This window comes from Osmia bicornis, chromosome 2 (assembly GCF_907164935.1).
Source record: "Osmia bicornis bicornis chromosome 2, iOsmBic2.1, whole genome shotgun sequence".
In the NCBI taxonomy this organism is placed as follows: domain Eukaryota; kingdom Metazoa; phylum Arthropoda; class Insecta; order Hymenoptera; family Megachilidae; genus Osmia; species Osmia bicornis.
Window position 1 is genome coordinate 2,856,455 of NC_060217.1, and position 16,176 is coordinate 2,872,630.

General features: G+C 42.0%; 1 protein-coding gene and 1 long non-coding RNA gene across 4 annotated transcripts in view; one reads left to right on the forward strand and one right to left on the reverse strand.

Annotated features, from left to right (window-relative positions):
* LOC114874076 overlaps positions 1–9,901 on the forward strand; it is a 29,051-nt gene extending 19,150 nt beyond the window's left edge. Inside the window, exons 1-3 of one of the 2 annotated variants that reach the window (XM_046289148.1) lie at positions 9,156–9,344; positions 9,427–9,553; positions 9,634–9,901. In XM_046289148.1, the coding sequence (XP_046145104.1) occupies positions 9,300–9,344; positions 9,427–9,553; positions 9,634–9,668 (207 nt within the window). In that variant the 5' untranslated portion in view covers positions 9,156–9,299 and the 3' untranslated portion in view covers positions 9,669–9,901. Of the gene's footprint in view, positions 1–9,155; positions 9,345–9,426; positions 9,554–9,633 lie in introns of those variants that run through there. The other variant, XM_029183007.2, reaches the window with a different exon arrangement.
* A 2,091-nt stretch (positions 9,902–11,992) lies between these two features.
* On the reverse strand, positions 11,993–15,634 carry LOC114874079. Of its 2 annotated transcripts, none has more exons than XR_003789044.2 (4): positions 15,346–15,634; positions 14,908–15,215; positions 14,301–14,547; positions 11,993–12,287 (listed from the first exon to the last, which is right to left on the reverse strand). It is a non-coding gene; the product is annotated as an uncharacterized LOC114874079 (long non-coding RNA). The 2 variants fall into 2 exon arrangements; XR_003789045.2 differs by having other exon boundaries at positions 14,908–15,267.
* Positions 15,635–16,176: the final 542 nt, after the last annotated feature.

The window sequence follows — 16,176 nt, forward strand, 5'->3', positions numbered from 1 at the left end:
GATGATCTCTCAGCTTCTGCAAATATAGATTTAATTGCTTCTACAAAATTTCACTTTTTCACTCAAACAGGATATTTAAAGGTAAATCATACCGTTGGCAATCGAGCAAGTTACAGAGAGAAATTATGAACTAATTTTGCAGGGACTAAAGTGGAGCAAATTTGAATATTGAAAATGTTACTTTCCCTGTTTGGAAAATTTTCATAAAATTTCGTTTCTTTCATTTGTATCTTCGGGACACCAAAAGACAATCTTTTGTGGGTAGATAATGAGAAGAAGTAGTTAAACTTTGATGGTAATTACTTCTTCATCTTCTGTACTTGGTATACATGACTATGGCGTTAATCAAACATGGGTGGTGTATGAATTTTCACGGGAGTTCATTACTCACTTTATGGGAAACATAACAACGTTATGAAGTTCAGTGAAAATTCATACATCATCCACGTTTGGATAGCGCTGCTCTGGTGCATAACCAGTTATCTAACTAATTATAAAAATCATTACCAAGTGTTTGAAAATGCCTGTCAAAAGTGACATTTTTCTCCAAAGTATTGTCAAAATTTACACAAATAAAAGCAGTAATAAAACATATAGAACAATACAAAAGATTCTTGGAAAATTGGTAGTAACTTCATGAAACCGAACGTGGATCCAATAACGTTTTCGAAACGAAACATTTTATTTTGTTTCATATTTTCATTCGTAGAATCGAATATTGGTTCTACGAAGTATAAAATAGATCATTTTTCAACTTCCAAACGTCAATGTTGAAAGTGATACTAGAGTCAGGCTACTAAATCCTTAGCATAGACATTTCCTCTTTACGTCTCTATTTAGGAACGAAATTTCTGAAACACCCTGATGAAACAAAACCATTGAATTTCGCGAGTATTCGTCAAGACTCTTGTCCAGTGTGAAACAGCCCTGATGCGGTTTATTTGCGTACGCGGCACAGAATATTTCGTCAGAGTAAAAATAAGGTTGGTGTAACTGGATTTTGCGGTGGTTGAATACCGCAATTAGACACGAGTCGCAAGATTCGCGAGCGTGCGGCACCTATGGTTGACGATCCCGCGGGAAAATCATGCAATAAATGTTACGGGGACATAGAGGCGACCCGTTCGTGATCCTGGCATACAACATATTATCCGTGTCGGATGGTTCGCGACCGCGTCCCTTTGTCCTGCGGTCTGGCTGAGGTTTCACACAGCAATTGAATAAATATTCATTAGCGTAATTAGTATGCGCGCACTATCCTGCGGACTAGGATACGTGCTTTTAATTGCACACTCCTGCGTAGCTGTTTTTCGCATCGCGGTTTATAATTTGTCGTCAGAGGTAACAGGACTGATGGGTCGAGCCTTTTGCGAAAAGCTCGTTGGCAACGCTATTAATTCGCAGCCGGGTAATTGGAGTAACACCGCTAACGATTATCGATCGATGTCGTTAAGATATTGAACGGGAAACGCGAACGGTATTAAATGGAATAATGAACGCGTGTAACAGGGCCCTCGAAACGAACCTGTTCACGATTGTTTCAACTGTATGCCAGAAACGCTTTGGCGGACTCGGTTTTGCAACTATATCCCTCTGTTGGAAATGAGTATTCACTCGGGACAGAAGTTGCGGATATCTCTGATATCCAAGTATATTCAAATGTATGCTGCGGTAGCTTTCGGGTATATTGTCTTGTCTTCTGTAATGGAAGTGGTTTGAATGTCCTGTTTATCCCAATTATCTAGAAATCTAACAATAACTGGATATTAATAATGTCTGTTACAAGGAATAAATTAGAAATCCTATCCGCTAAACATTTGACCAAATAAACAAATTACTTTTTTCGAAATCTATTTGCATCGGAATTATCGTTGATTTTTAGACGTTTACAGATATTTCTAATAAAATGCGGTGACACAAACTGATGATACCGATATCGCATTGCTCACGAAATATCAGAATTCGTGACATCTATACGATACTATGTTACATGTACTTACACCCTTTGAATGATTCTTGTTATATACCGAGTAAGCTAAGATTGCGTATCGGTTTCTACGCTGTGTAAACGATACCTCTGTAATCGATAATATATCTTGCTCATATCAGTTTATAGGATGTTGCAATGTTAATTAATTTGTCCCAGTTTCGCGACTATCTCCCAAATTGATTCGAAACTTCGATATTTTTCAATGGGTATTTAATTAAATTCCAGATTTATGAACACAAATTAAGGCATCGGCATCGTAAGTAGTACTTTCAAAAATTTTATATTAATTTATTGATAATTAAAATCACAGCTGCTAATGCATCTCTGATCACTGGTAATTAACTTTCTTCGATGAGATTTAGGTCGTTTATAAAATATAACACCTTCCAGAGATTTATAAAGAACGGAAAGCAGAGTTTGATAAATTTCATACGATACCTCACCTCGCTAAAATCCTCTCAGAAGTTTAATCCAAGTACTCCAGCTAATGCTGCTCACGGTACTCTTTAAAACTTTACTCGCATTATGCACTAATTACACATAAAGAGAGCCTTTATGCTCGCCTACGTACACGTGGCATCCACGGTCATTATTCAACCGCTTCATTCGTACGAGTAGCAATTTTCTAAACAACACAGTCCCAGCTAAACACGAACAGCTCGTTTATTCCTATTTTACCCAGTCGTATTTCTCCTCGCCGTTTCGTTTATTCGCACGAAGATGTCTGTGCCAGATAAAAACAAATCCCGATATATATATATTTTTTCAACACACTGAACTTCGCTACGATAATACTATCAGGTGTTCTCGATTTTCTTTCGGGTGCACATTTCACCAATTACAACCGGTGTAACGAGATTCCTGAATTTAAGGGGATATTAAACCCTGTGCGTGGACGTTTAATTTTACTCTTTTTTTTTTTTTTCGAAGTATTTATTATCCTTGAACACGGGTCATTGTTATCCGATTGCATCCGAGTCGAGCTTTAAAACCAACGTCCAATTTATGTGCAAGAATCGCTTATCCGATGAACGCTCGAATAAGGATTGCTTCCGTTAATTTCTCGATAAAAATCAAAGGTCCCATGGATTCTAAAAAAGTCTTACAGGTGTTAGTTGACTCGTTTCAGCCAAATGCGCGACGTTCTTATGAAGTATTAAAATTAGAGCGATATTCACGCCAAACGATAAAAAGTAATCCGCTATATTTACCGATCGAACGGTAACGATTTCAAACACGGAAGAGGTAGCATTAGGGGAACGAAAATAAGGGAAATCGTGGCGGCAAACGTGCAACCACAATCTCCTCCCCAAAAAAGTTGAAAAATAAAAAATACGAACAACGATAGTTTTCCAGCTGGTCCAGGAACACGGACCATTCGCCGAAATTGGCACAGCCTCGAATTTTTAACCGCATTCGCAACCCACTGGTACACGACCCCACCCCACAGAAATCATAAATAAAATTCTTTTTACTTCGATTATCGGGCCACCGGACGAAAATCCTCGTTCACCTGTCGGACCAACTACACGAACCCATCCTGTAACCCCGTCACGCGTTCGACCACCATAAATCATCAACTGGAAAACTTTTGCTTTCTTCGAAAAGACGAGGGAAAAGGGAAACGTGGGCGTGAAAGATAAAGAAAGACGAGACGAAAGAAGGATGTTCCGACAGGGAAGAATTTCATAACCTCTTAATTGCACATACCACGATAGCGCCACTCATTTACATTTATATATCGCATTCCAATAGCTTGGCACTCGCTCGGCATAGTTCAGCCTATATTTTTCCGCTCGCGTATCCGGCCGAGAATTTTCACGCAGCTACGAACCAGACCCACTCCTGATCCTTGAGTAGTTTCCTCTCGCGTGAGCGTGGCCGATTATTTTCCCTCTTCTAACCGCTTTCACGGCGAAATCGGAAGGGACTATCGTATTTTTGATGGAAAAAGTTCTTGTTCCCGGATCTTTGTCGGAATAGATCGGCTCAGGGATTCAGAACGTCGAAAGGTTTATGCCTTTTCGATGAATATTTAGATTTCTAACATTTCCATTCATTCCTAGGAAGAAAGTTACATTTTTCTTATGTTTCTATGTGATAATATTCTGCGAAACATTGCTCACTGTCTAGTTAAATATTTCAGACGTTTGACTGTGAAAGAGATCATTAAACTCACGTTTCTCTGTTAAGAGCACTTATCTTCAGAAGATGTGATCTTGCGAGGAACAATACACAAGATTGATGATCTGTTCAACCGATTGTATTCGCCATTTATACCCTTGTACGTACTTATTACGTCTCGTTTGATAAATTAATATATAAGAATATTGAAACGAAAACAGGAGCATTCCTCCCATTCCACATCAGTATGATTTCACGAAAGATTAATGAATTTGCCGCTGGGTAGATATGTTATTGATGAAATAGAACTAGACGTGTTGAACTTACGATCGTTTTTCTGGGAATACTGTAATATGTAGACTGTTATTGAATTTTATAAATCAGTAACTGGTCAATAGAAGAAAAATCGACTAATAATGGTCGGTGGAATGCTCGTCAAACGCTGCGTGTGTGTTTCCAAGCTGAAAACAACGGTAAGAAAGAATGCAGGGACGAGTGGAGCCGAGAAAAACGGCTTTCATTAAGGACGTAGCAACGAGTGGTAATGAGAAAAACTGGTTACACGGGAAACAGCGGAACCGTGTTTTTATCGAAGCGGAATGTGGCTATCGAAGGACAGCAGTTTTGCTACGTATCCTTGATTACTCTAAAGTGAATGAATCCTGAACCGGTTTGATAACAGTTAAATCATTGACAAAGTACCCATAGAATAAACCATTCATGTAATGCATTTTTGCGTCATAATTAGAAAGTCCGTGTAATTTTTCTATCATAGAGATTGTGATTAAACATTCGTTCAATCGACCGCCCACGCACGGATGTATCTATTTCAAGCGTTTTAATTTATATTGTATTCGGACGAAATGGCCCCGATGCTTGCGCCACTGACTCGACGGTACAATTTATGGCGCTCGTTGCGCAATTACGTAAGACGCGGAGAGAAGAGATAAATCGAAACCGCGGCGGGTTTTCTTCGACGGTATGCGTTGCGCACGAGCATGTGGCAAAAATGAAACGCGAATGTGTATCGCTGCATCTCGGGACGTATGAGGAATAAATAAATCTGCGTGATGAGCAAACCGCGTACAGCTGAAAAGGTAATGCCTTAGACGGGGCAAATAATTCTGCGTGAGGCAATAAATAACCGACGGGGCTAGCATTCTAATTGATTACTCTTTTAGCGTTTGAGTAGGTAGAATGTTCCTTTTTCAGATGTAACCCGCGGTCGTTTATTAACCGAGGATTCTTGAAACGAAAGCAACGATCAAGGTAATTTCTGTCAGAAGCAAGATTGCTGGATCTTGGATTCGAATTTCAATCTCTCACCTCTAATCACTGTCACTTATAATTTTATAGCCTTTGTAGGAGAGGGGAGAAAAAAGCGTTTCGTCTCGGGATCGTCTGTCAGACTCGTCAATGGGGGGCTGACAACAGACGATCCCTGGGGACTCAGACACCTATCATACAGGGTGATCCTCTCACTACCGGACACAAAGGAACTGGCGACAATGAACCCCTTGACCGCACCATGAAGACACACAGAGTCGTCTCGGCCCGGGTAGGTCCCCACTGGCACGTGACGATACAGACCTCTTTATGGTGCGGTCAAGGTGTCCATTGTCGCCAGTGTTCCTTTGTGTCCTGTAGCGAGAGGATCACCCTGTATACGAACTGCATACCGGGCGACCGCCAGCGAGAACACTGTCATCTCGCCGCCACCTAGCGGTCCCGGCCCGTACCAAAGGCACCCAGGGAGACGAAACCCTCTCCACCTCCACTAAACGCCTACACCTTTCTAATTAAATTTAAGGGCCTTTTCGTTATAATACATTGAATGCATTCCTGTCATATCTAATCCCACGCTGTTTCTGATCAAGTACCAAGATCCCAATCCTCCACCACTTTCAGCAGATTCTCACCGTTCGGTTTCTCAAATCGACCATAACGCGGTGGCCATTAATTTTCCCGAAGGTACTCGACGTGACACGAACGTTCGTCGTAACTTCTCGTTGCCGACACGTCGGGACCGTTCCCTATCGTACACGATGGAATCTGTAAAAGGGCGAAAGAGGCGGCGCGCGTGCGTGAAAGCGTGAATGCATCCCGGCCTCGCGATGCAACGAAGCCTAGACGCATTAAAGCGTGCCCGCGAGGCCGCAATATACATAATACCGCGATGCACACTCGGAAGTACGCGTAAATTCAAGGTGCAAGGTTATGGATGATGTACAACGCATCGACGCCGGTGTAGTTCCTGATTGGTTGGACGGTTGGGAACGAGCTGGCCGTTGCGAAGTGTTCGCAATCGCGGGAGGATGAGAAACGACCTCGTTTTCACGGGCCGCCTTTACACGGCCGGATTAACAACGCTGCCGCCAATTTTCCGGAATAATAAGATCGTTCGAGAAAATGGTTTTTCCGGAACAGTTACATTACCATTACACGGGCGCCGCTTGCAGGTGTTCCGTTACCTCGCTTGCTGTTGTTGTTCTTCTTCTTTCAGTTTGTTCGCGCCTTAATGGCCGGCTAACAACTTGTTAATAGTTAAGCGAGTTTAAAAGAGCGCTCGGAATAACGCCGCTTCTCTGAAACGTGCAGTCGGAAAAAGTTGTAAGTAGCGCTTTTTACGATAACGTTTGATTTGTAAAACTCGTTTAGACGTTAATTCGCTGCAGAATTAATTTTTTAAAAAAATCATTAATTGCGAGGTCTCGATAAAAATGAAATCTGACGGTATTCTAACGAATATCTTATAACGAGTTTATGGAGGAAGATCTCTTCCTGTCGCTTCATTATACCCTCTTTGTGTCCTTTAATCGAACCTTCATCCCTCAATATCCATTCTTAACGAAAAGCAACCAGTTACCTATGGGTTCGTTGATCGTCGTCGCGCTACCTTCCGTCCAATAAAGCTTACCTTAGGTAAAACTTACGTCATATCTCGGACGATTGGCTTTATCCATGAGCGAACAGTATCAAGCGAAGATCGTTGACCCGATGACCCGCAAGGGAGCCGCGTATGCTTGACCGATTATATCGATTCGAACCCTATTCGTGACACCCTCCACCAATCGCCATTTTTAGCGAACATTTTTAACGAACGACGCGATGTCGCATTGCGTGGATGCATCGATATTTGTCAGGTGATTCATCGGTTTCGATTAATAACGTCGTCGGTACGAACGCTTCTCTATCGATTACGTTCGTCTTGATTGTTCCGCGACGGAATTGTATAATGCAATTGTTCGCCAGCCACAAATTCAGACACCGTCCATAAATCCAAGTTGGAAACTATCGGCGGGAGTGGTTGCTGAATTGATTAGTCGCGCGACTAGCACGACCGAAACCGTGACCTTAATAGTAATTTCTGTGCCATAGCCTTTGCATTGCCTTTATGCTCCTTCCGGTCTCCTCCTTTCACCCTGTCGTTCCATGCTGTGCAGCTCGAGTGCGCCGAGCTACGAGCTGAAACGGGATTGAACCCTTGAGAAAAGGTTAAGACCCTAACCGGAGAGGTTGGTAGTAAAGCAACGGAGTATTTGTTAGTCCCCTGCAATCGTCTCTATATTTCGAGGTTTCGTAACTACGGTGATCATAATAATGAAACAATTCTAAACCATAGTGGATAAAATTGGTTTAATTGAAATCATAAATTACTAAACGAAATAAATTGAATAAATCGAATAGAATGATATATATCTTAAGAAGAATCTGGAGAAAATCAACGCGTCTGTGGTGGTTTTCTTCCCGGCGACGCATCGGCGCCAGCGATATCGCGATTGTCAACGGTGACCCATTTAAATATGATGCGAATTCTTTATGGACATATTTCCTAAGGACCGTTTTGCCGTGGACGGACCTGTGCCAAGCAATTTCGGACGATACGTATCTCGTGTTGTGCGTTTTGCTAGCCAGTTATATCCGAGCTAGCATATTTCGTGCCGCTTGCTGCATACGAATCGGAGCAGACGTTTTACTTGACGAGCAAGAACGAACGATATTAAATGAGACTCGTTCGTTTGCCTTTCTCCGTTGTTCCTGTTTATGCCGGGAATGGAACCATCCAGGGAATGGCACGTGAAAGGTGTTCAACATAAATTTACCGTACAAACTTGGCAAGTAGACGGGGGACGGTCTCGTGAAGCACACGCGGCACCCAGGACCTTCATGCAGAATTCATGCGCGGCCTGAGTTAAGACAGCGAGCACCTAAGGAAGTGTCCATACCTTGAACCATGAGTGAGGTATTTGCGAACAGGTGACGTGTCGAGTATAAGGAGCAAAATGTATTTACCTCGTAGGTTTATGTCGCTGAAATATCTTTCGTTTTCATGATATTAGCTTGCTGCATATCAAATGTTGCCTTTCGGAACATAGAAAATGTAACGCTATTTGATAACATAAAATTTTGTTGCTGTATTGCGTAACAGAAATCGGAACCAAAATGTAAAATAGCCCATATTAGGGATAGTCCGATGTGGTTAACGTCGTTTTAAATTTATTGAATCATGTTCCAAGTAAAAAAAGATCAGCAAGATTTCGAGGAAAGATCGATGGGAAAAATCAATAAGACGTTTCCATTCATGAAATTTATGAAGTTTCTCGGTTGAAAAAGAACGGAAGCCGTTATCGTTCGCTCGAGGGAAAGAGGAATCGCGCATCGTACGCAAATTACTTTTTCCTCGTCGACAAAGCGAGTTCCCACACGCCACAATGACGTTTCTCTTTCCTGCAGTTCTCCTCAAAGCGCGTTCCGCGTTAGATCTCGTCCCGATACGTGCCAATATTCTTTTGGCGAGCGTTCCACGCCCCGAAATACCGACGGAAGTATCAATATTTTCCACGAATTGATAACCACCTTGCACGGTCCGACCACTATAAAGTGTATCGCGGGTGCCACGTTTCGAAAAGTATTGCGTAGCTACGTGCAAAGTGTCTGAGCTGCGAATCGCGGTACGTGAGATTCTCAGCGAATGCATTTTACATGCAGGTCGTCGAGCTGGTGCGCTCCTGGATCGGGAGGGAAACCGGCTGAACGGGGATGCCGGAAATTTTACCGCTGCTTTATTGCGGCCAGCTTGTTTAGAAACTCGCCGCAACGCGCGAAATATTTAACACGTCCGACCGCTGAACCGTCCCGAAGAAACGCTATTAATAATAAATTCTCCTGGATACGTGTGCGGAAGATGTTCAGGGATTGCAAAGATTGTGCGCGTTCGAATTTTGGCGAAGTCCGTGCGATGATATTTCAGGGAAGGTTGAAGAAAGATACGAGAAAACAGAAAGGTTAATGTTATTGCTGTTTTATTGCAGACGGCTTATTTAAAAACTTGGAACATAACACGAGAATCGTCCATGGGAAATAGAAAAGTTACACGGTTCAGACGGCTAACGACTGTGAATCAGCAGAGGGATGGTGCGAGGGCGGAAGTGCAGTTGGGTGCGTGTACCACTAGGTTGCTTTATTTCAGAATCTTCCATTCATCGTGAAAATTTCACGCAGATTCCTCATTGTTTCAGAAACAGGAAGCCCCGGCTTTTATGGCCGGTTGTAAACTAGAAGACGGTCTAATTAGAAAATTAACCGAGTTTCGACAACACCCACAAGAAGCATTCCGCTTATGCGTTGTTGAGGGAGTTTTCTGCATAGATTACGTTGAAATGCGCACGCCGGATGTATTACCGTCTGGTTAGCTGCTTTGAATACACCAGTGACTACGACTACAAAAAGACTGAACATGTCTTTATTCTCGAAAAATAAATAATTGTTTGAAAAATTTGCAGTCACCTCACGCGCTTTGGTAAATAAATCATTTTAGAAAAGCAACTGATTTATTATTTAATTTATCCAATTTCCTTTACCCAAATCAGACTTAAATTACAACACAGTAACTACTTTCCAATATGAGAAATTGCACCTAGAGCGAGGTGAAACCTAGTCACTCTTTACTCGACTGCCGAGAGGTGTGGGTCTACCTGTTAAACATTTAATTTGCTGTATTTATCTTTTTAGCTTATTCAATAAACCCATTAGGGGGATAAATTTCAAGATTTTATTCCTCCTGTGTGCCTAGCCTCACTATCCATTTATTTACTATTTTACTTCTATTTGAGAGCTTTGCGGGGACCACCCTGTAAAGTCCCTGTTATGGGACTCGCTGCAACCACCCCCAAACCACCCGTATCACCTGTATTCCTGTATTCATGGATCTTTTATATCCCTGCATTCCTTATACCCCCGTATTCGTTATATTTCTGCATCTCTTGCATCCCAGAATTTTTTTCTCCCTGCATCTTTTACATCTCTGCATCCCTTACATTTCAGTATCCCTTATATCTCTGCATTCCTTAGATGTCCCTTGTATCTCTGCATTCCTAAACTAAATTTTCAGGTCGAAGCAGCGCCCCTGGCGGCGAAAAAGGGAACTAGATCTTGTAAAAATTTTGGCCCTCTAGCGGCAAAAATGTCAACTAAATTTTCGACGTCGAATCAGCGCCCTCTGGCGGCGAAAAAAGGAACTAGATCTTGTAAAAATTTTGGCCCTCTGGCGGCAAAAATGTCAACTAAATTTTCGATGTCGAATCAGCGCCCCCTGGTGGCGAAAAAAGGAACTAGATCTTGTAAAAATTTTGGCCCTCTGGCGGCAAAAATGTCAACTAAATTTTCGATGTCGAATCAGCGCCCTCTGGTGGCGAAAAAAGGAACTAGATCTTGTAAAAATTTTGGCCCTCTAGCGGCAAAAATGTCAACTAAATTTTCGATGTCGAATCAGCGCCCTCTGGTGGCGAAAAAAGGAACTAGATCTTGCAAAAATTTTGGCCCCCTAGCGGGAAAAATGCGAACTAAATTTTCGATGTCGAATCAGCGCCCTCTGGTGGCGAAAAAAGGAACTAGATCTTGCAAAAATTTTGGCCCCCTAGCGGGAAAAATGCGAACTAAATTTTTCAGATCGAAGCAGCGCCCTCTAGTTGTGAAAAAAGGAACTACGGAATGTAAAGGATTCTGGTATATAAGGGTAGCAGGGATGTAAAGGATTCCGTTGTGTAAGGATTGTAGTGATAAAGGAGATACAGAGATGTAAGAGATGCTGGGATGTAACAAATACAAGAATACAAGGCACATGGATATAGAGGAGATAGGGGTTGGAGTGATGCAGCGATGTAGGGATTAGGGCAATATAGGAAAACAATGAAACAGGGATGCAGGGATGCAAGGTATACCGTGTGGTCCTCTTGAGGCCCATAGTGAAGGATAATATAATATATAACTGGGAAAGGTAAGGCGATGTCTACAAAGAGGAATAAAATAATAAATTAAAAAGATAGTGAACCGAGGCCTCCAAGAGGCATAAAATTATAAATTTCATCTCCCTGGAGAGATTATTTAATAAGCTAAGAAAATTACTAAATTAAGTTAGCTCGGAATATAAATTAAAGGTATATGTTTGGCAGGTAGATCTGCACCCTTGGACGGTCACGATAAGAGTGACTTGGTTTCAGCTCCCTTTAGGTTGAATGGTTGACGTTCCGCTTCACCTCCGCCCTGGACGGCTACATTTGTTGGAATTTTATATTATTATTTTCAAAATTAATTTTTTTTACAACTTTTATAATGTATTAATCGTTTTTCTTTTATACAATATTGAGAAGTAAATATTTTGTTTTAATTTAAGTTTGACTTTCATATATATTATGTTTGTAATTTATTAAAGATCAAACAGTTGTTGAATGTTATATAAATAAATAACTAAGAACAGAATTTAAGTGAATTATTTAACTTGGATATTGGTTGAAGGAAGTTGGGTAAATTGAATAACGACTCAGCTGCTCCTTGAATATAATTTATTTGTCAAAGTGCATGAAATGGATACAAGTTTGTTAAACAATTATTTCAATAATTTATTGGTCTTGTGCTGATTTGGATTGATTTTCAAAAAAATAAGAATCAAAGGGACTAAAAATTGTCTTCAGTTATGAGTGCGAAGTGTAGTGAAAGAAGAACTGGTCAAGCAGGCTTGACTGTCATACATTTATGTGCAGATCTATCCTCAGTTGGTGGTGTCTAGGATCTCCAAAATCATGATCCCTCGAGACTAAAGGTTGCATCTGTAGTCACTGCTTACACTCTGCTACATTCCTCTGCTTTAAAGTTGCGATGTAATGTAGTAGATGTTCTGAAAAAAGAATTCGAATCAATCATAAAAGGTAAATATTATTTTGAACAATTGAAAAATCAAATCATCCTGAATCATGAACCACGTGGTTTATGAGCTGATTTCAAAATTACTAGTGGTTATCGTTTCGAAGAGACTGGAAGGTATTAATTTATGTTTGAATGTAATCGAGTCCGTCACGTATAAAGTCGTCTTATTACCCGCGAGTATTTCTATATCGAACGTAAAAGAGACCTCGCAAGAGGAGCGATTCCTTGGAGCACGTATTAAAATCGGCGATATTTCAGAAGAGCAATTTCAGTTTGCCAGCATCACGTGCGCTCCACTATAAATAATCGCAATCGTTACCGACTGGAAATTGGTTATTCCTTGTCACACAACGATATGCTGTTTGAAAATACCGTCCTATCATTATTTGGGTCATCTTATCGAGCAAGACGTGTCCGCCGACGCGATGAATAAATTTTCGAACAATACAAAGCGAACCGTCTGAGGTCAACGAATAACTATTAATACGTTCCACTCTGACATCGTCTCTCCGAGTTTATAAGTCGAATTTATGTCGGTGGTTTAACGCATTCCGATCGTTTAACGATATAGTAACCAGCGAAGATAGATCGAGAAATATTGTATACTCGATCGCCATAAATACAGTAAGCTGAATTTTATTGTCGCTTTATATAAAATGATGTTTTTCTAATCTTTTGAGGAATGGATGATCGTGTTTAACGCGTAGACGTCATCCAAAAAGATTGCCTATCAATATTTTCTCGATATTCAAATAAAGCAACATATTTTCATAAAACAAACAAAAATTTCAATTTATCAATAGATTTAATTTCATAAAAGAAGCGATAAACTTTCGGAATAGAAACATAAAAGTTGCGGGAATACGTAGCGTTAATTGAAGAGTTTCTGGTGCTGTTGCACGGCTCTGACCACGGTTGGATATCATTTCCACCCTACGAACGTTTGAATTGCTTTTGAAAGTTTCGATATACGCGTCGAAATGTCCCGCGAGAGGGTAGTTTTCGACGAGTGGATTAATACGTCGCGTTCCAACGCACGCCAATCCAGCGGTACGCGAAATAATGAAAGTCGAACCGACAAATGGACCCGTTGAATTTATCTTAGCCAGCTTTCGACCACTGATATTTCGAGATACACACAAGCGAGTACGTGGCGTGCAGCTGCACCGACCGACATATTGCACTTCAACCGAGATTTTCGCGATCGTGCGAGAATCACGCGCGACCGACCAGCGAAAAGTGCATTGACCAAAATGAGCCTGGTTGTAGGGAGATCGCGTACCCAGCCGTTCGTATCGATTCTGTGCGAAGTGCCGATAAGAGCTGTCAGCCGAACAGCACTTTATAACGAGGGAATCAGGCGTAAAAGGGACAGAGTGAGGGGTGAAAAGAGGAAAAAAAGAGAGAGAAAGGTTGCACAAAGTTTCCTGAAAATTGTCCTACGCCCTGCGTCTTATCGCGAACGCCTCTCGCAAATGGCAGGGAAAAAGAAATTGCCACGCGTCTCTACCAAACTGTGAACTCCTGGTTAGGTGGATGGAAAGTACCTGTGAAAATGTGAGTTCATCCCGTCGAACCGATAGGGTGATTTATTTCATCGTGGTAAATGGCTCGGGTTCGATCGACGCTGAATATTAAAGATTATAATAGATCGTTAACCGCTCGAACCCACCCGAATTTTTCACGCGTCGTCGCTGTTAACAGTTACGTATTTACGTCATCGCTCTTCCGTTTCATCAACCAGCAACGGGCACCGTAATAAATTCGATCAGGGTAGAACGAAAAAAGTAACGGCGGCGAAGGGATTTGAAAAAACTTTCATCAGAGATAAAGGGGTCCGCGGACGAGCTTTCACGCACACCGCAGATTTATTTGCGGCTTCCCCGAGAGATTAAAAAACTGATCCAGCGACGAGTAAATCCAGCGCGACTAATTCGAGCCTAGAGCACGCTGGTTTTCGCTAGTTCCACGGCTTAAGACTTACCATTGTGTCTCGGTCACCAGACTTCCGCCAGATTCTCCAGTGTCCCTCTTTCCGCTTCCACCGAATCGCGCGATTACCGCTTCGTCCTTATTTACGACAGCCTTCTTCCTTTCGTCCTTCGTCGTTGGCAGTTTGTCAAAGTTGTGCGAGTTCGTTCAACATCGTAAATTAATTGTTGCCTCCAATTAACCCTTCGCCCTCGCCTGTCGAATTAGGAGGTCCCGACCGCGCCCAGGACCAGATCCCTCTGCAAACACCATAATTATTTAAGGTCCTTCGCCTCTGAATTCGTGCTTCTTAACTGTTTTATGAAATGTATACAGGGAGACGGCGTATTGTTCCGGTAATCGGCCGGACCGGAGTTTACCCAAGTGTTTCCCCTTTGGTGAATTGTAAAGGTTTACTGTCGCGTTACCGGGTTAACGGGATTAATTCGCGCCATTGGACGATTTTAATTATCGCCCGTGCGCGATGTTTGAGTTCGGAAGGTTAACCCATCAAGTTGGGTCGGAAACAATGACTAACTTTAGAATTTAATTCCCTATGAAAAATTTGTTAAAAATTAGATAATTTAACGAGCATAATTTCAGGAGCAAGTTATACGTACGTGGATCAATAACGATGGCAGAGAAACTACTGGTGGTTAATGTACTCGTGTAACTGATTCGTCGGTGGCACGTGGAAAATCGTTCGCATGCAACGGGGAAGAGACTTCGGTCGGTAATTAATTACAATCAATATTCCCTAATCTTCGGCTGGCAGGAACTCTGCAAGTGGGCTACGTATTTCGTAAGGAGCATTTATCACGTTAAAACGAGCCACTTCTGTTGCGAAGTTCGAACTGGTTATTACCATCCGAAGTGAGTTCCAGTCACCCATCGCAGTCCGATCGAGCGAAATACCGGTATATCCCTGCTGGAGGACCGATAAAACTCCGGTTATCAGAGTGGCGACGAACGAAAGCAGGCTGAGAGAAATAGAGAGAGAGTGAAAGAGAGAAGGGGTTGGAAGGGTAAGAGAAAGGAGAGGGTGAGCAAGCTTCTACCTCAGAACTAAGCAAGTCACGCACGCACAATCTCCATACATCACCGTCGGAGCGTGTAAACTTTTCAACTGCCTCGCATATCCTGCCTCTGCCGACTACCCTCCGGCGTCTGAGTCTCTTTCTGTACACCGATTTTCCTTCCTTCTACTTGTCGTTTCACGTACACACCAGTTCTACTGCGCGCCTCCGTAGCCACACCAGCTTATCGCACACCCAGACCACTGGCGCGGGGCCACAAATTATTGAAGCTCAATTGAAGCGAGGAAAGACTTCGACCGACTAAACGCAGCTCGATTCTCTCCGTTGGACTCCGTTTTATAACCTTCGTTCCATCTTCTACCTGTATCTCCGTTCTGTTATCACGATCTTGCTATGTGTACACGCCTGTTCATAAGTCAATAAAGATTTCTTATCGTAATATCAGTTTTATGTTTCATTTAACCTTCCCAATTTAATATTCCACGTGGCTAATTGAAATTTTCTCACATATAAATTACTATAGATTTTTAAATATTTACGATATTACATTCTGATATTCTTAATTATAATCAGAACAATGAGCTGCTGTATTTTAATGTTTAACTTTCTTACCGTAAGTTTTGAAATAATGCGATGTAAACCAAAGACTTGTAGACGAGAGTGTACGTCTATCCTCGATGTTCTTTACCTTTTACCTCGAACCCTTTTCGTTTCCATCGCTAACCTTTCCCGGTTTCCGGATTATTCGGAATCCCGAGGGTTGTCCGGGGGTCCGAGCGAAAGAAGGAACGTCGAAGAGCTTAGCGATCGTCGGTGGACTGTTCTTACCGTCACATCGCCGTCGCCATCGCC